Source organism: Temnothorax nylanderi, unplaced genomic scaffold (genome assembly GCF_030848795.1).
Source record: "Temnothorax nylanderi isolate EJ_2023f unplaced genomic scaffold, tnyl_v1.0 TNYL_tig0160_pilon, whole genome shotgun sequence".
In the NCBI taxonomy this organism is placed as follows: Eukaryota; Metazoa; Arthropoda; class Insecta; order Hymenoptera; family Formicidae; genus Temnothorax; species Temnothorax nylanderi.
This window is the reverse complement of record NW_027249222.1, coordinates 164,344-189,887: the sequence shown is the minus strand read 5'-3', so window position 1 is coordinate 189,887 and position 25,544 is coordinate 164,344. Positions and strand designations below refer to the sequence as shown.

The 25,544-nt window shown below is 38.5% G+C and overlaps 1 protein-coding gene across 2 annotated transcripts in view; it reads left to right on the top strand.

Annotated features, from left to right (window-relative positions):
* Positions 1 to 691: 691 nt before the first annotated feature.
* The window catches only part of LOC139777735 (uncharacterized), a 165,831-nt gene continuing 140,978 nt past the window's right edge, over positions 692 to 25,544 (top strand). The window contains exons 1-2 of one of the 2 annotated variants that reach the window (XM_071715331.1): positions 692 to 2,013; positions 21,231 to 21,447. In XM_071715331.1, the coding sequence (XP_071571432.1) occupies positions 21,277 to 21,447 (171 nt within the window). In that variant the 5' untranslated portion in view covers positions 692 to 2,013; positions 21,231 to 21,276. Of the gene's footprint in view, positions 2,014 to 3,174; positions 3,503 to 21,230; positions 21,448 to 25,544 lie in introns of those variants that run through there. The other variant, XM_071715332.1, reaches the window with a different exon arrangement.

Below are 25,544 nucleotides of genomic sequence, written 5' to 3'. Positions count from 1 at the left end.
TCGCTACTTTACTGATTGCGAGGCAATTTTGGGGTTAACTGCAATTAAATCATCGATTATGAATATCGTGTCTATCCTCCACGATCGCCAAATATCAAAACACGACTAAATACGACGTTAATAAAAACTGTTATCGACGTTATCGATAATTAATAGAGACGTTAAACGTACGACGTTAATAGAGACGATAACTAATTAAACATATTACTCGAGGCGTCACTCAATTTAAGGTCCGCTCGTATCTACCTACTGTGTTCCGAAAACAACGGCAACTTCTTTCCGAAGTCGCGCGACACGCGAGTCAAGTTGGCGGTTGAGAAAAGCGAGACCGATTATCCAAAAGAACGCGATATACCTCGGTATATTATCCGTATAAATTCCGCGAAGCACGTGTATTAAATAAATATTCGATATATTACAGTTTTTCGTAATCTCAACCGCCGCGCGTCGGACCCCGGTGATTGTTGTGTATTACTCCGCGCGATCCGTGAGGGGAAATGCGGCAGAGGGGACGGGGGACGGGGGACGGGCGCGCGCGGCGCGACGTTTGTGGCTTCTCGTCAACACGAGTGGTGGGGATGGAGGTGGGGGTAAACCAGCTAAGCGATAGGCACGCCGCGCGCGCGCCGCACCGTGCCTACTGCCTAGTGCCTAGTCACAGTCGCAGTCGGTCGGTCTATTCCCCGCTTCGTCTCCGTCATTCGTGTTTCCGAGAGAGCCGCGAGCGCGCTCTGGCATCAACGGACTCGCTCGGTTCGAAGCGGTAAAGCGACATAAGCGTGCCGAGCATGCGCACGCCGCTCTCGCTTCTCAGTCTCGCCGTGGCGGTCGCGGGAGTCGGTTCCCGCATTTCGTGGCGCTAATTCGATTTGAACGCATCGCTCGTGCGCGTAGGCGGTGCGCCGTCGCGTCGTGTCGTTGCTCCGAATGAGTTTTCGTTAGTTTCTACGGTGTTTCGCGACCACGGTGTTCTTCGCTCGATCGTGACAGCAAGATCGCGACGTAACTCGACGAGAGAAAGCACCGACCGGCGGTGCTCTTCCGCGATTTGTGCGCGACAGTTTCGGCGAGCCGGGCGAGCGTTTCGATGTAACGGAAGTGAGACGAGATCGAGAGTGGCCCTTCGTTACGTACGAGGTTATCGGACTTGCGTGTGTGAGTAACCTTCGCGTAGGTGGTGATCCGTACGCGTATCGGAATTCCGCGGGAATTATGTTCCTCGTCAACGAGGCGCTCGTGTCTACAGCGACAATCAACAAGTGCGGTGGGTAACCGTTGCGGCCACGTGATACGCGTCGCAAGATACGCTACGCTACCGAGTTGCCGAATTGCCCGTGGCTCTCGCTTCTGCTTCTGGAGTCTTAAAAGAATCCGGTGCCACGCCGAACGCGGAGAGTCGAGATACGGAGAATCACGCGGGACGTACGACAGTGTGAAGTTCAGTGAAAATTCAAACGACAGTGTGATCGAACATCGAACTGAAGCGCGGCCAACTTCGGTCCCTCGGTACCAGACTGAAATTCGCTGTGATCGAAGCGCGGCAAGCGCTGCAACGTCGATCCTTCGACGCAAATTGAACTGCTCCAGTGCTCCGACAAAATAATCGCGTCGACGCGACACAGTTCGTACGACACGTTTCGCGGGGGGGAAAACGACGAGCTGCAGCCGAGGATACGTGACGTATCGCGCGTTAACTCGCGCGACGAAATCGCCCGTCGCTCGGAAATTCGCGGAAGTGAAGCCACGCGGCGTTTCGCGGAAAAGTGAAGCGCCGGAAACGCAACCCGGTCTCGACACGAGGAAGGCGGCGGTGACCGCGGTGATATAATCGCGCGGGATCGTGAAAGAGACGCCGCGCGCGCGCGGTGGCCGGTGGTTTCTTGTGTTCGTGTCGTGTCGCGCCGACGTTTGTACGAGTAAATTTAAACTACGCCGCCTCGAGAACACGTGGATGCACGCCGCCGCTCCGTCGTCGCCGGCGAGCACTCCTCAACGTTCGCCGAGGATCCTCAGGTGAGAGTACCTCACTTTCGAGAGTTATATCGTAACCCTAACCCTAACCGACGGCGGAAAGTCGCGGAAAATTGCACGGAAAAGAATTTCACACGCTGACGATCCCACGGAAGTGCGGCAGCGACAATTGTTTTCATCTCCTTTCGCTCGGGCAGGCATTTTCGAAACATTCACTGTTAAATTCGTTAATTCGTCAAATTATATACTCAATTTGTGTGTCATTTTTAATCATTTCTATAAAGTTGCCATTGCTCAAGATATATCGTTAATTTAACTAAACTAATAAAGTTAAAGTGATACTGTTTTGTATGTTAAAATAATAAATTTCGATACACGTGATACACGTGAGTTAGAAATAATAAAATGTTATTTAATTTAAGGTATTGATTTTTATTAAATTTTATCCTTTAATATTTAACAATGGCCTAGTTTACACCGATCACTTGATACGCGTATTAAATAGTAAATAACTAATAAATTAGTTTGATTATTGGCTGATCAGCTCAAATATACTATTTGATATGCGTATCAAGAGATCGGTGTAAACTAGGTCAATGTTGAGAACGTTCGATACTTGATTCTTGGTTAATATCTGAAAAATTCAAGTGAATTTGAAATGCCTACTCGACTGATGATTCGGAAAAAATAATATTACTCGATTTATTTTCGGAGTACCGAAAATCTTGAATGTGTGTCACTTAACATTTTAAATCTCGCGGCTCATTAAACTTTGATCGATTAATTGACATTTGTACCATAATTGATGTGACAGGCTACAACATATTTTTATCGCGAAGGAATGCCTATCGCGCGTTGAGCCATTCTCGTCGACACAAGTGCAATTTATCGGAGCAGCTTAAATATAAATACGAATAGTCGCATACCGCATAGGATTATGACAACTGGTTAACGTTGCGGTCTGACAATAAAATACGCAACTTCAACGCTCTGTTTTTTTCCCTCTCTTTCGCTCGACACGCGTGTGCAACGTGCGCCCTGACGTCAATCGGAAAGTCATTTACCACACGGTGGCCGATAATCTCGGCCGAAAAGAATCTAAAGACCGGCTATTAAACGTACATAATTTGGGTGTTGTTTATCACGAACGCGAAATTTAGATTGGGGTGGAACTAGTCCCAAATTATTTATAAAATCGTACATCTGATAAGAGTGTTTTTCCTCCGTCGCCGTATCCATGCAATCTCCGTGCTATTCCGCCGTTCGAGTTCGGTAATTAGAACGAGGCGAGATCGTTAGATCTGACACGGTTCCGATCGTTGGATCGCCCAATTAAACGCGACAGCCGATCGATGCGAGTCGCGCAGAGCGATATCGCATGGAATTGAGCGCGCGCGGCCGCGTAACGGAAGTGAGGCGCGTTGTTTACAGAAGTCGGTAGCGCGTGTGTGTGTGTGCATCTCCTGCAATCTCGGACTTCTCGGATCGAAGGCGCGGGGCATGTGTCGCGACGCGGGCACGGCGGTGATTCGTAATCGTACGATTTATCGTAGTGGCGAGATCGGTAATCGGTATCCGCCGCGCCGAGCCGAGCAACTCGCTCGGCCGGTGCGCGCGCCCATCCTTGAAGGCGAAATCCTGATTACGATTCCGCTCGATGCCGCGGTGACATCACCGTGAAATCATCATCCTCGTGGAATGTCCCGCCGATTAAATCTCCGCGTGTCTAGTGCCGCGCGCGCTACCTGCTTCGAGAAAACAATTTTTTCTTTTAATTTTCTCACGTTTCCTCGTTCGTTAATTTGCAGATAATACTAGTGTGATGCAACGCGTTTAGAATATACGAACTTACGATTCTAATTTTTTAACTATATTAGTAATAAATAAACATTTTAATTTTTTTATTTTTTTATTACCTTTGACGTGTTTTGCAAGGCGAAGTAGAATTTGAATCTTACATCGATCTCGTACGACGATTGATTTGTTCGGGAAATAGTGCTCTACTATGATACTATAGAAAGCGAAGAATTACTTAAGTCACGTTGACGGATTCAAATTATACTTTATGATTTCATTCAACATGCCTGATAAGGTTCTGAATGAATACTGCAATACGCAGCTGAAAAAGTATGAATGCTTTAAACGCGCGCATTAAAAGAAGCCTGTTTATTTAACGCTTACTTCATAATATCATCGCCAACAAATGAACGGTAAGCGATCGCCGTGCGTTGTTATTTCGTACGTGACGTACGTGATTAGTACGGCATAATGATATGCGTTTCTCGGAATAATGACACAAATATTTTTCACACCGTAGTAATTTTAATTTATTTCGCAGCGCTTGATGACAGATAGGTGGAGCTGATATTGTCACGTGCCGATATATTAACTTGACATAATCAGTAAGCAATACGATGCTTGATTAATTTCGAAAATTATATTATTATTCTGACTACAAGTGCAACAAATAAGCTATAATAAAGGAATCGTGTCGCTTATTAAACAATCGATTGTCGAAAGACGTTTATACTTTGAAAACCAATCTGTAAAATATAGCTTTTCTAAAGTAAACGCAACATAAAGGGGTTAAAAATAATTTTTTCACATTTTCTAATTTATTTGTAATAAGAGAACTGCACTTTGTACTATGTATGCTAAAAAGCTATGGGATAATAGTTAGGGATTCTTATGTATACAGTCGCTACGTTCACACTTCTTGCAGGAATTGCAACGCGGCAATTTGGTTAAGCGAGCAGTCATCGCGTCGGTCGTAAATAGTCGTAATGCGATTGCGAAACTTAAAGCTCCCCGCGTTACATCGACAATGGCAACGCTCGATTTCTTAATTCAAAGCGGGAGAGCGAGTTATTTCTGCCATGCGGATCGCGTAGCAAAGAGGGGCAGCTTTTTTGCAACTTAAACTCTTACTTTACACGACAAAAATAAGCTCTATTTCGCGCGTTTCTACTTTTATTTTACTATTTTGTGTAAGCAACAATTTAGTAATCGTTTATGAACTTGAGAAAAACTGTCGTGTGAAAACAACTTTTTTTTTTATCACGATTCAAGGGCCATATTGATTGACCATGAGACTGTAAATAAAAGCTACCTTATTATATCAGTCAGAGCGCAAAGAGATGAGATACCGTGCTGCGTCGTGAATGACGTTTATCACATTCGATTAAATATCACAGCTACTCCTTCTGAGAATGACGAGTCACACGGATATTTTTGCTCCTCGTGTGTATATGTGTGTAGAACACAGCCTATCAGCCGCGATAAGATTCTGTCTATGACTTTTGGAAACTAATCAATGTTTGTCGGTTTATCTTTAGAGATACACAGAAGTTTCCCGATTTTCAGTGGCTAATACATGAAATGTATTGATCATCGATCGCTTACTAACAATGAGAACGATCGCCGTTTAGGACTAATCATTAATTATAATTATCGGCACGCAGCGATCGTTTCACGAAATTTATTATAGAGGAGTGACGACGCGTCTTCCTTTGTTCGTGATGATGAGCGAGCACGGGCTACTTTACCAACAAGGCTTCCAACGAAACACGTGGTCAGCACGTGTGGCTGCTCTTCCGAAAAGCTTCATACTTTATGCTACAATCATTCAGCGGAAGTACGTTCTTTGTTCAGGCTACTGCCTTTTACGAATCACAAGCTGCTAGTGACAGAAAAACGGATATACACACATGATTATAAGTTTATCAAGGTTATTCTATTTTATTTCGAGAAATATTACAATATAGAGTATCATAAGTAATTATTTGAGGAGAATTAATTATAATTTCTAATTTCTAAAATATTAATTACTAATAAATTTTAATAGAAATATTAAAATTCAGGGATGTATATGTAACACTAAATTGAATATAATAGTGTTAAAAATCGCGTCACTTTCTTGTAACGGATTTTAATAGGCTCTATAAATTATAAACTTTCACAACATTTGTAGGAAATCTTTAATTTTATATAATACCTTGTGTAAAAAAAAGAAGAAAAAATAGGAGAAAGAAATAATCGTCAGGCACTTTCAGTGTACAGGATTAATTACGTTGTCGATGATCCTCTGACTCCTCTTCACTTCCTTCTTGATCCTTCAACTTTTACGCGCCTCCGCGGAGTAGCTCATGTCCCCTGCATGATTTACATCCCGCATTTATGACGCAACGTAAAATCGCACGAAACTTTCCGCGAGCCAACCCCAAGTGCCGGGAGCGCTCTTCTCCTCGCGCGCCTTTAAACGCCTGTATATCTCGATGGGTGATGTGTGAAATATTTATGCGCGATCCAGGCTTTATTCCTCCGACATGAGTGCCGCAACGCGCAGCGGTAATACGTTTGTGAGGAAAATATAGGAAAGCGGGAGCCTTTGCGCGTTGCAAAGTTCTCTAAAATGCGGCTTCGTTCCGCGGCTTCAAGTGTAATCTATTAAAAAAAATTGAAATAACAGTGTTGACGGAACCTTTCTCGTTTTATCTCCAAGTATTCCGCGTAGAAAAGTTGCGTGGCTAAAACGTAGCTGCAAATTCACACAAGCGACCTCCTAATGCGGACGGAAAACATTAACGGCGCGAAGCCGATTGCGCGTGGGAATTTAATTTTCTTACCGCCTGCCGGGGTCGGTTACGCGCGCGGTAATGACCGGTACTTATTGTGTCATTGGGTCATATTTCTCGAGGAATTATGGTTATGCTGTAGCGCGCTTCTTTGAAATCGAGCCCGCGGCCTATCGGCTGTCCCTCCGACGAGAGACGGCCCTAAAGACGACCTCCGTTAACCGGGATTACCGTCGACAGAATACGAGGTATAGTAATCTTATAATCCTTCACAGAGCTTAAAGAAATTCATTTCAATCTAGAAATAACAGAAAATTATAATTTTAAAACATTCCTACGCACAAATTACATTATCTATTGAGTTTGTGCGTGAAATTGAGGCCTCGCAAATCAAAGAAAGCAAAGCGCAAATAAATGTCTAAACAAATAAATTTTTAATAATGTTTATCGCTGTTGAAACATTCTCAAAAAATAACAAAATCTTATTTAATAAGTAGAAAATAAAATATCTAATAAATTATTATCGGAATTTATCTTGCTTATTCGAAGATTTTAGTTTATACTTATAAATACTTAATTTTTTATTTTGACATAAAAATATATTTTTTTAAATTTTGATATTTTTTATCGGAACAATATCATCCAGAAATAGATAATGAACTGAAATGAAGATATCGATACGAGGAAACATTGAAAAGCTACCGAGTTGTCATAGTAACTATCAGTAACGACGTAAAGGAAATCAATAGGGACATAAAGGAGAAGCGTTTACTGATTGAATCGTGATTCAAATATGCAAATAGGCCGTCGATCTGGTCGATCACTCTGGTTGATCACGTACACACACGCATATACACGGATATGGCGAACTATCCTCGTTACGCGTTGCGCGAAGCACAATTGACGACCGAGGAAATCGAAAGCAATTACAGTCAATTAAATAGTAAAAGGCTATTGTCACTGTTCGGTACATCGATAAGAGCGTTCCATATCACTCGTGCGTGAAATGGAACGAGGGTGGAAGGGAGGAAAATCGACACGCGACGAGCGTAGCAGTTCGTGCCGGTCACGAAAATATCCCTCTCTAACGCCGGAAACCGACTGTGTGGGTGGTCTTCCGTCGATAGGCCTGTCGATAGAGCGCGATAATAAAACCAACCTTGATGTCACGGGGATGCGCTTGTTGCGAGCATAGGATCGAGAAACGATCCCGAGATACGACAGAGAATCGATTCTATCCGCTGCTGATGCATTCGAAACAGCGTACAGCTATAAGTAAACATCGAGTCAGATATGAAATATCGTGAAGGTTGGGAATGTAGTTTCGATGTATCGCAATAATCCGAACTAATTGCTACAACTGGTCAATGCATAATAATAATAATGATGAAAAACTCTATTCAACAAGATTGAATAGAATTTATAAAATACTAAGTTTTTTAAATTATTATATAGCGAGAGATAAAAATTGTTGTTAATTATTGTTAATTATTGTTAGAATTTCTTATTATACAAAGATAATATTTCAAATAAGAATTTTGAAATAAGTATATGTGGATCTCTATCGGCCGTAAATACACACATTTTTGGAGTTCTTCTGTAAAAGTTTAATATCGAATAAGTTAAAGGCAATTTGTATATCGAAAGTTAGAACGTATGTTTTGAAGAAGATGCGGCTTAAATAAATGCCAGCAGACCTACTTTATCCAGGCGACGATGAAGAGTCGCGTCGAGAAGTCATTGATATTACCAGTATCAACGCCTCTGGAGAGCTTCTCGTCTCGCATAAGGATTAAGTTCTCCGAGGTTGTTTGCAAAGACCTAACGCATGAATCATATCATGTCCCTTCCTGCTTGTCTACTCCGATATTTGCTTGCAGTTAGTCATACATATATTTGCTGAAGTTCGAAGAAAATGCTGTCGCATTCGTAGCGGTTCCTCACATTGTAAAATTAATCTTGCTTTCAATACTATTAGTTCTTCCTACTATTGTTACTATATGTGATGATACTTTAGAATTTCTGATTCTAAAAAATATCGTGGTGGTTTTACATGTCAACATTAACATGGTGGTTTTGCATCTACCTGCTTCATATATTGCTTCAGTCTGGTTAATAATTTTTTAGTACGGCATTTATGAGGTAATTTCTTATTAAAATAGATGAACTTTGTCTTTAAATAAATGTGAAACACGCTGTTACAACTAGTTTACTGGCATGACCGTTTATCTTAACCAGGACATCAATGATCATGGTCATATTATCATAAAGTCGCAATTTAAAATAATATATTATCCTCGTGACATTTACGCAACATTTTTGGCATTTCACGGTGCTAATACTTATTATTATTGCCACATATCTTATTTCTTATTAACATTCGATATGCATATCTTGCATATTTTATCATCTTATGATTAATATTTATCATACCTCACAAACAGCCGTTTGCATAGAATTTGTAAGCATTTTTATGACACGTAATTTTTTTTTCTTCTTTTTTCGCGAGCGTGATGCAATGCAATATAAATAAAATGTAAATTTCTCACACTGGGTTTGTAGACAAAAGAAAATGTGCTAGCGTCTCCACTGTAATTTATTCGAAGAGTATTCGTAGAAAGCTGATTTTGCGAGACGCCTATCGAAAACGACATTTAGAATGCACGGAATTAATGACCATGACGCACCTTGCATCGCAAGGAACGCTCGTAACATTTTTATTTTGTATTTATTCGACCTAGCGTATATGTAAAATCATTTCGAATGATTGTGACAGTATTTTCAATAACAAACTTAATACTTACGAAATTATTATAAGTGATAACTTCTACTAATTTAACATATAAAATTATTAAATATAAAATCATTAAGAGGCCATAACTCTAATTCTAAACTATTATACTTCATTCACTCCACGCCGCTACATTTTTTTATTGATTTTGGAATGATTGGATCTATAGATGAGTATGAAAAAAACAAGAATAGCAGAAAGAAAATGAAAGACACAACAAAAAAAGAAGACACAAGGAGATATATGGTATAAGGATTTGCTAAATTAACTTTTCGTTTATATGTAAAAAAAGTTGCCCGTTTATCTATGACATTGGCTTGGATGTCACAAGAAAGGTCCATCGTTTTAATCAGACGATGAGCGATGAATCGCGAGGACCGCAAGAAGGGAGAATCCCCTGTAAGGATCATCGATACATCTCTCTTTTTAGCTATTCGCGGCCTCCTCTCATCCCTGTTCGTCCTTTATGTATCGGAATCTACCGCGTGTAAAACCAGTTCTGCGACTTGGGGATGGCGAGAGGATATAGTATCTTATAGCTCGCGAACTCGCGACTATTCCAGAGCAAAATGAATCATGCTGATCACGCTTCATTATTTTTTTTCCTCATTCTATTCTTTATCGTCATCCTCATTGAATCGTGCTTTTGGCATCTGCTGTACTTGCTGTGTGCGACTTTTATAATAATGTTTCACCCTTCAAACACTAAACGACTTTATCGCGGATTACGAAAAGATATTGAAAGACATTAAAAGAATGTTTATCGATATATTAGTTTTTAATTTTTTTTTATCTTTGCTTTTATTTTTTGATATGCCTACTGCATTATGCTTATAAATAGATAACAACATTTTCGATTTTTAACTTGAATATAACTTTATTTTTAATTAGGGATTAGAAGTACACGTTTATTCAATTTAACTTCAGAAAAATTTTTCGATTTAAAAATCAATTGGGTAAAACTCGTATCTCGTGATAAAAGTAAATGCAGATATTGCACTTTACCTTAAATAAATTTAATCAGCTCAGCCTAATTGCAAAAATAGGGAAACACGGTGAACCGACTGGAAATTACATTTGATTTAATTTTACGTACATCATGATTTTAACAGTAATTCACAGTTATAGCGTTTATATCGCGGGATTCAACGCGAACGTTTGCCGCGCGCGTCGCGACAAAGATATCATAATTCTAAGTTCTACGACCTGTACAAGTATATCGGCGCTGCACTTTCGAGATCCTTTCGCGCAGGATTGAGACGGTAGATAAGGGCTCTCACAATGTAAAGCAGCCTCTTCTCTGACGTGATCCGAAGCCCGTAGAAACGAGTCGGACGATCTCCACGGATAACCGACGGCCGTCAGTGAAGTAGAAGTACAAGATACTCGCCGTTCAAAATGCAACAAGCTATCGCGGTGGAAGCACGACCACCGCGCGAGTTATTCGCCGCCGTTCGAATGCCACGATGCAATCATTGCTGAAGAAGCACGACCACCGAGCGATCGTATTAACTTCATGATGGGAAAAGCGCGGCTGCTCCACGACTTTGGGAAAAGTTTTATCCTTTTGTCCGCGATTACGTAAAAAAGGAGATCGTGCACGGTGATTAACGTGCACGATATTTTGAAGGAATCTGGAATAACTACTGAAAGATAAAGAAGATAAAATGGACTGAAATTTTTATTAAATTATAGAAATAATTCTTTTTATTTATTTGTGTTTATACTCTTTATTTTATACATTATCCGTCAGAGTTCCGAATAATTAAGTACGACTGATTCTAATTCTGGATACTGGAATTCCGGGTTGGGGCAGCTCTTCCTTACATCGCTTAAATAAACATCGTGTCGGATCCGATTCGAGACACATCGTTTTCTTATTCTCTTGTAGACGTTGCAGCGACGGACTGTTTATTTGCATTACTGCAATAGCTCAAGCTATGACCTAAATGTTTTCTGACTATCTTATAGGGTGCGGAGAAATTTACGTTAACTGAACTCGGAAACGTGCACACGAGACATAACTCACGTGATAAATCTCGATACATTGAATTTAAATTGCGAACGAAATGAAATTAAGTGAAATAAATTACGGATATGAAAAGTACTCGACGTATTTATATACATATACATACATACGCATATATACATGCTTATGTATGTTATTAAGCGTTAAACGCCGACTGTGTATTATTTACTCTAGGGAAATGCTGTCTATTACTTAATAGCGACTATTTTCGAGCTTGTTATTAAGTTTTCGCATATCCGAGTCACGAGGTGAATCGTATGAAACACGCGATAAACTGTAAATCGTGTGATAATAACTCTCGTCACGCAATCTTCACGATCACGTTACGTTGTCGATATTCCCGCACGACTCCGTGTACATTTTGCAAACGTGATAAATCAAGACGTCGCACTATGCCCGTTTTCATGCTTTCTATCTCATCGTTTCCCTATTACGTTCGTGCAGCATACGCCTACCAACAAAGTCAAGTCTTGCTAAATGGCACGGAGAACATATGAAAATAGATTGCCGTAATTCAGGAAGAAGATGCATATCAGATTTAATAATCTTTAACCTTTATTTCTTATTACCGCTTAGTTTCTCTCGAGGGAAAATAAGTGTCATGATGTTGCAATGTGGAAATAAAAAGGATCCGTTTTCAAGATACTAAAATTTCAACCTTTCAGTTTCGTTAAATAAATGTAATTGGTTTAAAAATAAAATTGAATTAATATACAATTTTATTGTCCAACGGAACTTTTTTCTTTACTAAGCTTATGCAAGGAGGGTATATATAATTAGGGGTTTATTTAATTATTCGTGGTTTGAAAGAAACGGAGTTAAGACAGACGAATGTGTCGTCCCCGAGACTATATGAGTCATATATGTATATGTGCGGAGCGTAAGAACGTTATGAAGTCGCAAAAGTAACAAAGGGACCACACATACGCGGATGATACGTTTGATCTTTGAGCGTGACGAAGAATGCACGTAAAGAAGGGATTCTTAATGATCTGAATTCTTCCAAGTTAACTTAGAAGTCAATCAGGAAGAACCTTTAAGGCGAGAGCTACGCTCGTTATAAATTTCCCAGTTAATTATATCTAATGATTCAATAAACATTTTATTGCGCACATTCCTACGGGCGCACTACCGCAAAGAACTTAATTTACCACAACGGATGCTGCAGATAATTCAAAAATAAATTGTTGGAAGCGACACAACTTCCGGCATTCTTATAATTCTCATTAACATTTCTTAGGTTCTTTCGAAGATTACGTGCGTTCTTCTGATTTTTTATTATAACAACAAAAGCTTATTTTCCATCTTTTACACTGTAGACAAAAGTATTCTTGAACTATTATTTGAATCGCTAATTTGTCAATGATTTGCTCGTATAATCTTTTAAACCATTTTAGTTAAAAAAAAATTATTTGAAACAATCTGTAAATATAAATACATTACAGAAATTATTTAAAGTAATCAGGATTATAATTTAATGATCGCTTTAATTTAATTATGAATCTCTTTCTTTCTCTCTCGTATGAATAAAAAAGTATTTTTTTCCTAGAAATATTTATTTTATATTTATACAGTGTTAGCATATTTGACAAAAAAAAACTTTACATACTGATTGCTATTTGACGAAAGTTAGAGAACCGCCATCGACGTCTTTTCTTTTCTGAATGTGAAACCGGAACCAGCTATTCCGCGACGAATGTTTAGAGCCATTTAGCAGTCGCTAAACGCCGCGGGTAGCCAGCATCCTGAGCGACCAGCTCCTTTCAGTTCACGTTTCCATCCATTGAATACCTCGTAGCGGGTTCTTCGAAGGGAGAGAAACGGAGAGAGGTTGTAAGGAGGCCTTGCAAGGTTACCTAGCTCTTAGCGAAGTCTACGAACCACTTTCGAGTTTGCTTATGTATAGGTACATGTATATTTCGGCAGCGTTTTACATCCACAATTCTTCTAGATAATCTAAAGATAATTTACTTTAATATTTATGCATAAAATAGAAAATTGGGGAAATAAAAATTGGTGCACAAAAGTAGATACTTTTATAAGTTTATATCTTTTTTTATAACTTTCAATTTAAATTATTAAAAATTTAAAATTATATATTATTAATACAACTTTAAATTTAAATTTAAATTTTGATTTTCATGTATTACATAAATAATAAGGAAAGGATATATAAACCAAGTTTATCATAATAATATTCAATGTCTTAATCTTTCATGTTACCCAACGTCTTAAGTTATTCAGTCAGATTCACTGGTATATAACTTCGGTCAGATTGGATAATTAGACTTCCATGATAATTTCCTCTCGACGTTAAATATTCACGGAAGTCACGGAGCAGAAACGCGGGTGCGATTTCCGCGTGACAAAATCGTTTTCTCCGTTCATCTTCGAGGCTCGGCATACTGAAGTGCACGTTGGAACGTTAATTCCGATGGTAACAGGGCAGTGGTCACGTCGCGAGCGTAACGCTTTGTAATTACCGGTCGTCATTATCGTGCTACTCGACTTGACGCGATGATTACGGTGCACCGGACAGGAGCAAATCGAGAGTGCTCGCTACGGTGCGTGGTCGCGCGGAACACCCCGAAGCGTGCGAGTGGTATATCGTGGGGCCAGATAGTTCACTGGGTTTCGATTAACGCCGTCTGACTGGGTCCTTCCTACGGAATTATCAGCATGGCGAATTGAATTTTTGCCGGCAGCGATTCGAGTCACGAGCACACACCGTTATTGCAAGGGACGTGACGTTCTAATGTATCTAGGCGTTTGATATTCCGGTTAACCAAAGTCTTTCTTCATTAGCGAACATACATTCGTTCAATTCGTTCCATCAAATTCGTTGTCGCGTAGCCAGTATGCTGATGTAACACTGTGAAATCGTTTTACTGTCGACGACGCTATCACGCTCATCCAAAACTTCGTTTTCCGTGTCTCGAGGTCAGTACGTATCGGCACTATCGGCAGTTCCATTCGACGCCATAAATTATTTATATTAGGAAACGTGCCGATAACCGTGCCAGTGACGGAGCTGATAATAGCAGTACGGGAAGAGAAGCATGGTGAACGCAGTTATTAACTGAGTGACTTTAAACAGCAATTATTAAATATTCTATGCTGTTACAAATTTACGGCGTTTTTCCAGTGTATTTGTTTGTAAAATAACTTTACGTTTTACAGATTGTAGTTTTTAAATCTCTAAATGAACTTAAATTATTTTTCAAGGCTTATTGTTTAATTTTTATCTCTATAATTGTATATGTTGATTATTAAGCCATATATATCGACGTATTGTAATTTTTATAATTTTTATTAATAGAAACATTAGTGATAAAAATAAAATCTACAATCGTTCGAATTATTATGATTTAAGTATAGTTTATTTAATATGGTTGACTTTAATTGATGAAAAAAATGCTTTGGTTGATTAAAAATCTCAAACTGGAATCAATTATATTATCGACAATATCTCTCACGTGTTGATAAAGTAATCGCAAGGAAAGAAGTAACAAAGTTCCTTTTGACCAAATTCTCCGCAGTTTCAAAACTGGTTTCGAGTCGGGTCGGCTAATTGGAATTAAATGCAGTTTCCCCGCCCGGCCGCGGCTGCATTTATAAACAGCTGAATGACAAATACCGCGATAGCGACAGTAATTAGGTATACACGATACCTCCATTTCCATATAGAGGCTCTTCCTCTTCTCGATATCTCGTCCGTCTTTTTCTCGCCGCTTAATCATTCGAGTTCTGATTGTATTCCAGTGGACTTTGAAGTCTGAATGAACTTCGGCATGTGCATATGAATAATTATACACCGTTTTACATGTCGATAATAATACATCGATGCGAACAGATCTCATTAATCAGATAGAAGTATGCGCTTTCTGGCGAATTTCGTCATTAAAAAGTAGGACGAGAAATAAATATGATAACGTTATTCATACACGTTGAACTTAATAAACTTACTTGTTGAGATACGATTAAATATATATTTATTATAAATAATATTTCTATATATACATTCGCTTGTATTTGACCCAATAAGTGTCAAGCAATAAAAAAAGTTAATAATACGTACAGCAAATAATACTTATGTTGCTGTGTACGTATAGGTATAATAATCATTATTATTAAAGAGATGAAAAATTTGTGTCAGGTTGCCCGAGGTGGAAGGAACGTGCACCTGCCTGGTTGTACCTTGTATTACTCAACTAAATGTACACAAACGTTTAACGAGTGTTAAACCCATAAAGGTGTTGCTGACACTACCGAGCTTGACGCCTCCGCTTCTTCGAGATATGCCGTTACTTTCTCGAGGCGGGGTAGGCATCTGAAACAGAGATTTTGTTACGTGAGGAAAAACGGTATTCCTGTGGCCAATATTGAGCAAATTATTTCTCTCAATTTTTTATTATCTATTCTATATTCTCTGGAAACTCTCTCTTTAAATTAATTCTTACAATTATTATTTTATACATTATTTTGTACATTCATTATATTATATTTTTTATTCTTTATGTTTTATTTTTATATTTAATTATACTGTGATTTTAATTTATATATGCTTGCGGTTATTTTTATTTTTTAAATAGAGTTAGCGGCTGAGAACTGTATATCTAATTCAAGATTTTTTAAATAAGATGTATTAAAAGAAAGCAGCTAAAAATGTTTTGTTAACAATCTAAACATTTCCAAGCATTATCGCAATGTTGAATAATATTTCTTTCATGCTCAAATCAACTGGAATGAATTAAAATCCGATTCTGTCCACGCGATGATTCGTGCGTATCGTCTCGCAAAGAATTAGCATGACATTAAGCGTTAGCTTGCAATTCATGAATATGCTGGGTAACACCAATGCGTATGCATGTCTCTCAGACTGCTGAATCTTTAAATTCTAAGGAGAGTATAGTCTGCGTGTTTTGCATCTGGATGTCCCACTGTCTAAATTGTGACATTCGTGAATAGATTCCGCATTTATATTATTTTTTACATATTAGTTGCTTAATATTATTTTGTCGTCATTAATTTTACTTTTATTAATTGATGTGTTAAATTTCTATTTATTATAACATTTAATATAGTTATAATTTGATATAAAATTATAAATAATAATATTATAAATTTTATATAAGTTATAATTTAATATTAAATTTTTTTCGGTACGCATACTTACTTTTTTTATATAATTTTTTGCGAAGATTGTGTAGAAATAAATTTTTTGCTAAATTTATTTTGTAACAAGGTTGTGAAAAGGACTCTTGAAATAGGCCTACTTGAAAGACCCCTAAGCAGAACATTGTTTGACTTCTCGTGCGTTCGCCTTTCCTTCTTTTGTTACGAAGCACCTCCCGCTGCTTTTCAGAGAACGATGTCAATGAGTCTAGACGAGGGAAATAGTTCGTGTCCGCAATTGCGCGTAGCCGAATGGCTGCGAAGGTTAATAGGTTGGTCACTGTGGTCATTGTGATTCACATAGTTAGTTGGAAACCTACATTTAACAATCTCTCCAGCAGTTGTCTTCGTTCGCTGGCAATCTTCCTTGAAACGTGCAGAAATTTTTCGATCGTTATTTTTCAGGTGTCAGTCTTACTATGTCAAAGTAGTTAATAGAATTAGCGTTTACTGCAGCTTATTAGAAGGCACGGGGGGCTATAGGCAGAATAATTTAACATAAATTACAAGCGAGATAACGGTCGCGACAGCGATTAATTGCGGATTAGCCTGACAGACGGATAAGCTAATAAAACGAATTTGATAGTCGCATTTCAAATTCGGAACGGCAAATAATACAAGTTCGCGGATGTAATCCTAATCGGGCGCACGAGTGCGTTACATAAAGTATCGGAGGAGGGTCTCGGGAGCAAGGTTTCATGATTATGGTCGCCGTCGATGCACATGCACAGAACACGCATTGACGCATTCTGCACGAGTATCGAGCACTGCATGGCAGGCTGAATGACCGCAATTAACCTTACGTAACTCGGCCTTCCTTGGTGGTCCTCCAACTATCCGCGGCCTCATAAATTGTATACATACAATGCGTCTATACATATAGGAGTAACTATGTTTATTGCTTAACATTTTGCATTTTTTTGGTGTACTATTTAAATTATAAGCTAAATGGTTTTAAGACAAATTTTACTTCTATTTTTCATTAGTATCGATATATTTGGCAGATTAAAAATTACATAATGAAACTATTTTCATTGCTATTCTCGTTATTGCACATTATGTGAAATCATCGGCTATCATTCTCGCCTACGTGAACGAGATCACACCTCGTTGTAACGTGACGGAAACAAAGATCGTGCGGAATGTAACAGCGTTCGAGAGTGCGATAATAATGTGTCGTAAAAAGAAGCGAAAACAGCTTTAAAGCTCCGTTCCGCGTAACAAATATGTCGTACGTGGAACACTCCGCGCTCTTATCAGTCGGATTTACGATTTCGATTAGCACGAAGCCGTCGTGTCTGCCTTCCTGGTGGTGAGAAGACACTAAAAACAATTATCGCCGACGTGTCGTACCTTGGGAAGAGCAAGGCTCCGGAAGGGTAAAAAATCTCGCAAATTGAATTACAGACGCCCACACGTGCGGAAATATTTGAATATTGATAGTATCTAAGTGACAAGTCAATGTATCGACGCGCAAGTTTATACAAATCCTTATTTTTCTCTGAAAGAATTAAGCCTTTTGATTTTAACATAAGATTAATACTAATGAGGAGTAACAGAGTATCACTTTTATGCATTTATATGCGTATAACAAACTAATATTATACTTCATATCTTAATATATTTTAATATATCTAATATTCTATTTAATTTAATATTCAACATTTTTATTCAGAGAAATGGATCAAATTTTTAGAAAGATATGCTCTTTGCTATACATGTAGCTATTTGTTAAAGGCTATGAGATTCAACAAATATGATTCGCAAATAAAAACCATCAAAATATCAAATTTATATCGCGCAGATAAAATCTCGACGTATCGATATTTACGCAGTAAGGCGTTGGTATAGTTAATACATGCCGCGAAGTCGATCTCCGATCTGTTCCGTCTGTATTCCTGCGAGCCACCCAGGTGTGAACGCGCCCAGGAGCAAAAGGATTGCGGGGTAAATTACCGGCAATAATTTCCAACTGATAAGAACGGCGCGCGTTACTCTTTCTCTCTCTTTCTCTTTCGCGGCTAGCGGGCCGTTTAATTCAGTTTAACCAACGGCCTGTGTCCACCTCTCGCAGAATGGTATTCGATTAGGGTGAGCTATCGGTACCGGGAGGCATCGGTATCGTAGTTATTTACGAGGCATTCTGACAGCCCTCACCTACCTATCGCGAGCCACAAATTTCTACGTCCTACACGGGATTTGAGACAGATGAATCGAAATTTCGACTGCAATTCCCGGATAATAAACGCAATAATCGCGGATCGAAAAAATAAATCTTTGCTTTATCAATCGAAACATAAGAAAAATTTTTAATTTGCTCAGCAAAAATTCGATCACTTATTCTGCTTATTCACGTTTTAGTAAAATTTTATTTTATTTAAACATTTAAGAGATTTGGACTGCATGTAACTTTGATTTTTCAAACTGCAAAGTAAAAACAGATTAGTAAAAAAATTAAACAAAATATTTACAAAGCAATTTTTTTAATCCGATTTCTTAAAAATTTATTTTTATCATTGAGGCAGATACTACTCAGATTGATCCATTAACGTTTTGGTTTTCTTGACAGCTCGGGAAAGGATTTCGGTCTTATAGAGTTACATTTTCAAGTGTAAGTTAAACGTGGCTGTTATTCGGCGTGAGTTGTACCTATCTTATATAAGGTGCGACGAGCACTGTCGTTCACCTGTGAAATCACCTGACGTATTGACTGCCAGCAGCCGGCCACGATTAGACATCCGGTCATTTTCTAATATTACGTGTGCGGGCAGGCGATTCATGTTCTCATGCATGACTTCATTGTTGGCTAGTTCAATGATTGTAACGGCGACCGTATTGTATTCTTCAAGCAGGTAACGCGATGTAATCGGTTCGTAATCTCGCGATCGCGTGTACGTAGATCTATCGAGATAGACTGGTTATAAACGTATCAAGTAAAGTATAATCAATCGATTTAATTATGCCGATATGATTCATTTGATACATTGCATAACTTCTGTTAAGGAGCGCCTAGTTCCTGCCTTTTTTTTACTTACATAGTATTTTAATGCGCATGGAAGGAACAGGACTCTGAATAATATATTTTAATCACAATGGATATTCTATCCAAAGACATGTACAATTGATAGCTTTGAAATTTTTGGAAGTTTTACAAGGTGTAATCATATATTGTACTATATGGTCTGTACGGTTTTCCTGAGATTTAATAAATCGCAGAGCCTTAGTTATTATATAAATAATGGATTAGCGGAATCTTTCTAATAATGACAAAAACTCAATGTAACAGATTACGAGAGTCATTTTGCAACAATTATAAAACTCGATAGAGCTGTATTAAGATAAGATCGCGCTACCTATGTGTTCATATTTTTTCGCAGGTGGGCTAGATACTCACTACGATAAAGTTGTATACGGTAGTCGAAAGCGAGTACAAAATGTAATATTAATTATTATTAGTCAGAGCTCGCCGGAGCGTAAAGCCATGCTCATATTTTAGTTCCACTATCGTACTTGTCTCGGTGCCATTAACGCGCGTAACTCCATGTGCAGAAATATGTCGCCGCCATGTCTCTGTCACAGTTAAACGAAATGAAAGAAATTATTCCATCAGATTGCATTTTATAGTAGTTACTTCACACGCCCCTTATGTCGCATCAACAGCACCGACTCGTCTACTTCGTAATTTAGAATTTTTCCAGTGCTAGTTACTAATATGTGAATTTATAGAAAGTTAACAAAACGTGCAAAATAATTTGCTAGTTTTGCACATGTCATATAATTTTTATCACTGTATGAATTATAGTCTATAAAATAAACGTTTATGGTTACGCAGATTGCTTTTGTCGCGACTTATCAAAAACTTTTTCACTTATTAACGACCGATACTAAAAATTGTAATGCCTACAAAAGAAAAAACATACGAGGCATAAAAATCACTAGAATAAAATCATTCATTAAACTTTTCAATATCTTCCATCTGGAAGAAAATGTTTCTCGTCTGTGTAGAGAACGACCGCGTGCAGAGACTGTTGCGAACGATGGCAACACGACACAATTTCGAGTAGTAGGGAATTGGATACAAAGTGATTTCAGATTAGCCACACGTGCGGACGGTACGGCTAATCTGCGCGGAATATAATTAGCTCCAGTGACTAACCGCTAGCGCGGCCGTTAAATTTAGCCAAATGCAATCATAACAGCGCAGGTGGTCATTTTACCCTTTTCAAGTATTTGACAAGTCCAGATTATATAGACCGCGCGTCGCAGCGGCCACAGTGAGTCATGGCGAGGCTAATTATATATATGTATATGTATAAATGCCTTTGCCAGAATACAGACCTAGGTCCTCTTTGGCCTTCCTTCCTTTTTTCTCGTTCTCATTTGAGCATTATAAGCGTTATAATTCCTCTATTGATTTATTCGTTCGTTATTAAAGCGTAATTAACGTTTTTACAGTAGATAATATGTTTATTTTTTTTTATTTTTTTTGTCAACGGAAATCCGAAGTTTCTTGAATCAACCGATCCCTGATAAATTGTCTAAATTATTCATTAGTTTTGTATAGTCGAATCTTTAGGTTTATATTTGCATTTTTATTGCAATTTATATGTTGTTATTCATGCGACGAATAGATTTGTCTATATTCTACTTTTTATTGTTATTAATTTATATTGTTTGTGGGATGTTGCAGATGCACGAGAAAATGCGTGTAAGATTATCGAGGTGACTGTGAGAGCATGGAGACTATGCAGGAAGGTTGTGGTCGTCTGCAAAATGGTTCGACTGTCGCGAAGATGCCGAATCGGTTGAAGCTCGTGCAAAGTGACGAAAATGACAAGGTGACGAGTGAAAAGACAGCGGAGATGGACCCGTACAGGGAATTGGAGCTCTATCTCGCCAAGGTTAATGTAAGTCAATTTTGAATTCGTACTTTTGCATTTCTATAGCATTTAGTTGCGAGAAATTATAAGACCATCCTAAGAAATCGAATAATTTTATTTTACAATTATTGAGCTATTATAAAAGAATCTACATATAAAAGGAAATATAAAGTCTGATATTTTTATAATATATTAGATTCTTTAATTAGTAAATTAAATTGATGTTAAAATATGATTATGTTGAATTATCTATGGCATTAATAGAGATATTAGTCGGAAATTCTATTAGAGTGAATATCTACATTTTACTTCAATAGATAATTATAATAGATATAGTATAAGGATTTTCCAGTATTTTTTCGGCGTTCCGTTATGAGATCTTTTACTTCGATACCTTTGTTCTGTAATTAAACCTTCTGATATATCACATCGTATAAAATGTGATGTAAACGTTAAGAAGATAATCGTATTTGAAATCTCGCGTTGCCTGCGGGTGTGATTAATCATCGTATACATATCACCCGCATTCAAAAGTTCCACTCGTTCTATCTTTATCCCTACGCGATTAGACGCGCTGTTTTGCAATTTCGCTATTAAAAGCATGTTTATACGAATCGTGAAAGGTTCCAACATTTCACGTAATCGCGTTTATACGACCGGATCTTTGAATGAAGAAGACGAAGATCGGCGATAATTTAAAAAGGTCGAGCGAATCGACGCCCACTTTCTCTTTACGATAATCGAGTCTGATTCCCTGGAAGTGACTCGATTCCCCGACTTCTTAGGCCTGAAACGGAAGATTCGAGCGGTGAAAGGAATCGTGCCGTGAGGGCTTCGCCCATATTTTTCATTATCGAACAGATCACCGTAAGAGCAAATGATTTCTCTCGCACGATGGGCCGAGCGCGACGAGCGGATGATTCCGTCCGGATAAATATCTCGTCTTTCTTAATTAAAGTTGTTTGATGCGATCTAAATCACGCGTGCCTTGTTTAATGTACACACAACGCGGAAAGTCGTCTTGCAGTCTCGCAACTCGGTACATCCTTCTCGATGTATCATTTAGCATGCCATAACACTGCTCATTTATAGCTGCACAATAAAATCGATCATCGGCTTTATCGATCGTTTCGTTAATCGCCAACGGCGAGGCATCAGGCATGTCGCGACAAATTAGCCATCATGTCGACGATCGCGAAATCCCGAAACAAGTCCCGGAGTCGTTCTTTACTCTCCGTTGCTTGTTTTTCCGTATTCCCTTCCTGGTCCGATGTTTATACATCTGTTTTAGAGACTTTACCTAACTAAACGACTCCAATGGCACCCGAGAGTACGAACCGGTTCTTGTTTGCGAATTCGCGTAAGGCGCGTTTGGTTACAGGTGTCACCATTACATTCCTATGTGACTTGCTTAAATATTCATTAGCTGTAGTGGATACACTTGGAAAATCTACTTAGAACTTAGAATGGAATTTATGTCGTCACTATTTTAATGATATATTAACTCTACATAATACATAATAACATTTTCATTATATGACAATAACACACACATTATAGGCATTAAATATGTAAATAATATTAATCATATAAAATCATTGACCATTAGTAGGTTTTCTCTGTCAGCATAATTTTCTCAATGTGTTGCCGGTCTAAAAATAATTCTGATCATTTATAGATTAAATTGATGCATGATTAACTTAATAGGTCGAGTAAATCTTAGCGATCTAGTTTTGATGTCGTGATCTGAAAAATTCATGAAATGCGTTAGACATTTCGCGCGTTTTGTATTTCCATTTGTATTCGATTATCAGCTGCTACCACAGATTATGTTTTCGTCATTCGCTTGGGACGCGTTGGCTGATTTTGATCGGGCGTGCGAGCATGCGAGCGCTGTGCGTGCGTGCGTGCGTGCGTGCGTGCGTGCGTGCGTGCGTGCGTGCGTGCGTCGGTTCCGCGTCGTCCTTTGGCGCGTACCGGTGCATCGCGAGTGCATCGGTGCATGTCGATGCAGCGCAAACAAACAAGAAGAGTTCCGTCGTACCACAAGAGGGGTAAGGAAGGTGGCGGCCGATGGCTCATCGTTAAAACTAGTTGGTGCGGAAGTCGCTTCTTAGTCTCCTACTATTTCTCAGATAGTGCCTGCGAGTGCTGCTACTGGTCGGCACGGTATACCTTAACGTGGTCTTTACGAGAAACTTATAGCCGCGATGTAATCGGGACTCAATATCGTTTCCAGATGAATGATTGACCACTTATCGGCTAACGAGTGATCTGAGCTTCAAAGATCCCATAGATCCATTTGCGTATCGTTCCCCTATACAAATGACTGATAGTAGCGACGTTTAAAATGTGTCACTGATAAATTCATACTCGTTGATAATAAATGATAATAAATTATATGTATTGCAATGTAGTTTCTCCTAATTTTGATTAATTTCTATTGTGTTACTTTAACCAAGTCGCGCGCAAACGTATACTATACCTATACTATTGATTATATACATTTGTCTAAATATTTCTCATATCTCGCATAACTAACCGTTCTGCAGACGTAGTATAGTTACACATTTTTTAATGACGCAATTAATATTCATATTTTATAATGCACGTTGGGTGTACCGTTTCGCGTTTTTCTCGCAGCGTCGAGCGAGGGAGCACGATGCTCGATATTCTCCCAAGCCGAAAAGCAGATGACACAAACGGATTCTTCTCCACCCATCAGTTTTTTGCACTCTCCTTTCGTGCGCATACTTTTTTGCTGTTTTCTCTGACCGTGTGAACTGCCGGGCGTATATATTAACTAGACGGATAGAGAAGAAGCCGCGCGTCACACTCATCCGATTGCGTCTGCGATCCTTGACCTCCGCGATGGATGCGTGTCTGCTTTTTGGAGTAGCCTGAATCGTCTTAATGCGCTCGGACATTAACGAAAGAATGTAGACCGTGATCCTATTGAAAGTTAAATTCGGAAGAAACTCTTGAGTAATAATAACTGGGTCGCGCGTGATCATATAGCAACTATTTCGAACGGTCGAATTGATATTAGCAAATATTGTTGTAACAAATAACAAATTCTTTGCAACTAATAGTTACAATCATCGATATAATGTAATATAGTAATAAATAATAGACAAGAGACAGTGGTTTTTATATGCAATACAGTAATAAAGAGTATTTGTTATTCAGCTGTAGATAATATTTTTGACTTTGGATTATCGGTTTTAGGATTATCAATTACATTAGTAGTTGGCATAAAAATTTACCTTAAAATCATTAAATTTACCTAATTACTTTATTTATATTGTGATTCAGGTTGAAGATAGAAGTATAAAAAATAAAAGAGAGTTAGGTGAATTGAACGGGTGCAAAGTATCCTTAGCCTTTGTTAGTTTATTACTTATACAATTAGTGGGTCAAGCTTGAAACTTTTCAAGGTTTAGGTTAAACAGGACCTAACTTCCTCTTCCTTGCTCTTTCGCATGTTCGTGAAAGAAACGATTGATTCAATCGGAGTATACCGGCTGCGACGAAACCGATCGACGAAACTTGTTTTGCGTCTCAAGTCCGTAAGTATGCGCCAAATTTAGCGGCGGTTCGGCCGAACCGTCACCCTGATTATAGCAATACGAGCGCGAATTCTTGAATGAGCGTGATCTTTCATACATCCGGTTTCTCTGCACGCGAGGTGAAATCTCCAGAATCGTGAAACACGTGTTTATTAGTAATTACTGGAACAACAGTGTAGGTATTACAAAATATCATGCACTCCAATACAAATAGTCGTTTGGCCATCGTTTCGTTATATAATAAAACAGATGTTGTTTTTATGCTATTGCTATCAAGTTACAAATTAAAATTATTTTTTATCTACACAAAAAATTATAAGGTCGAAGTTGAATATTTTAAGTTTTATATTTATCGCAGTCATTTTTATTCATACCCTACTAACTTCTTGGGCCTTGATTGCATATACATATTTCTGTTAGCCCGTAGATCTTCATTTTTACCATTGTGACGTGAGATATGAGTGTCATAAAATCACGCAGGATCTCAGGTCTAACAAAGCGAGCAAGATATGAACTTATTTTTCCCCTGTCCTCGGTCATTTATCTAGATCACCG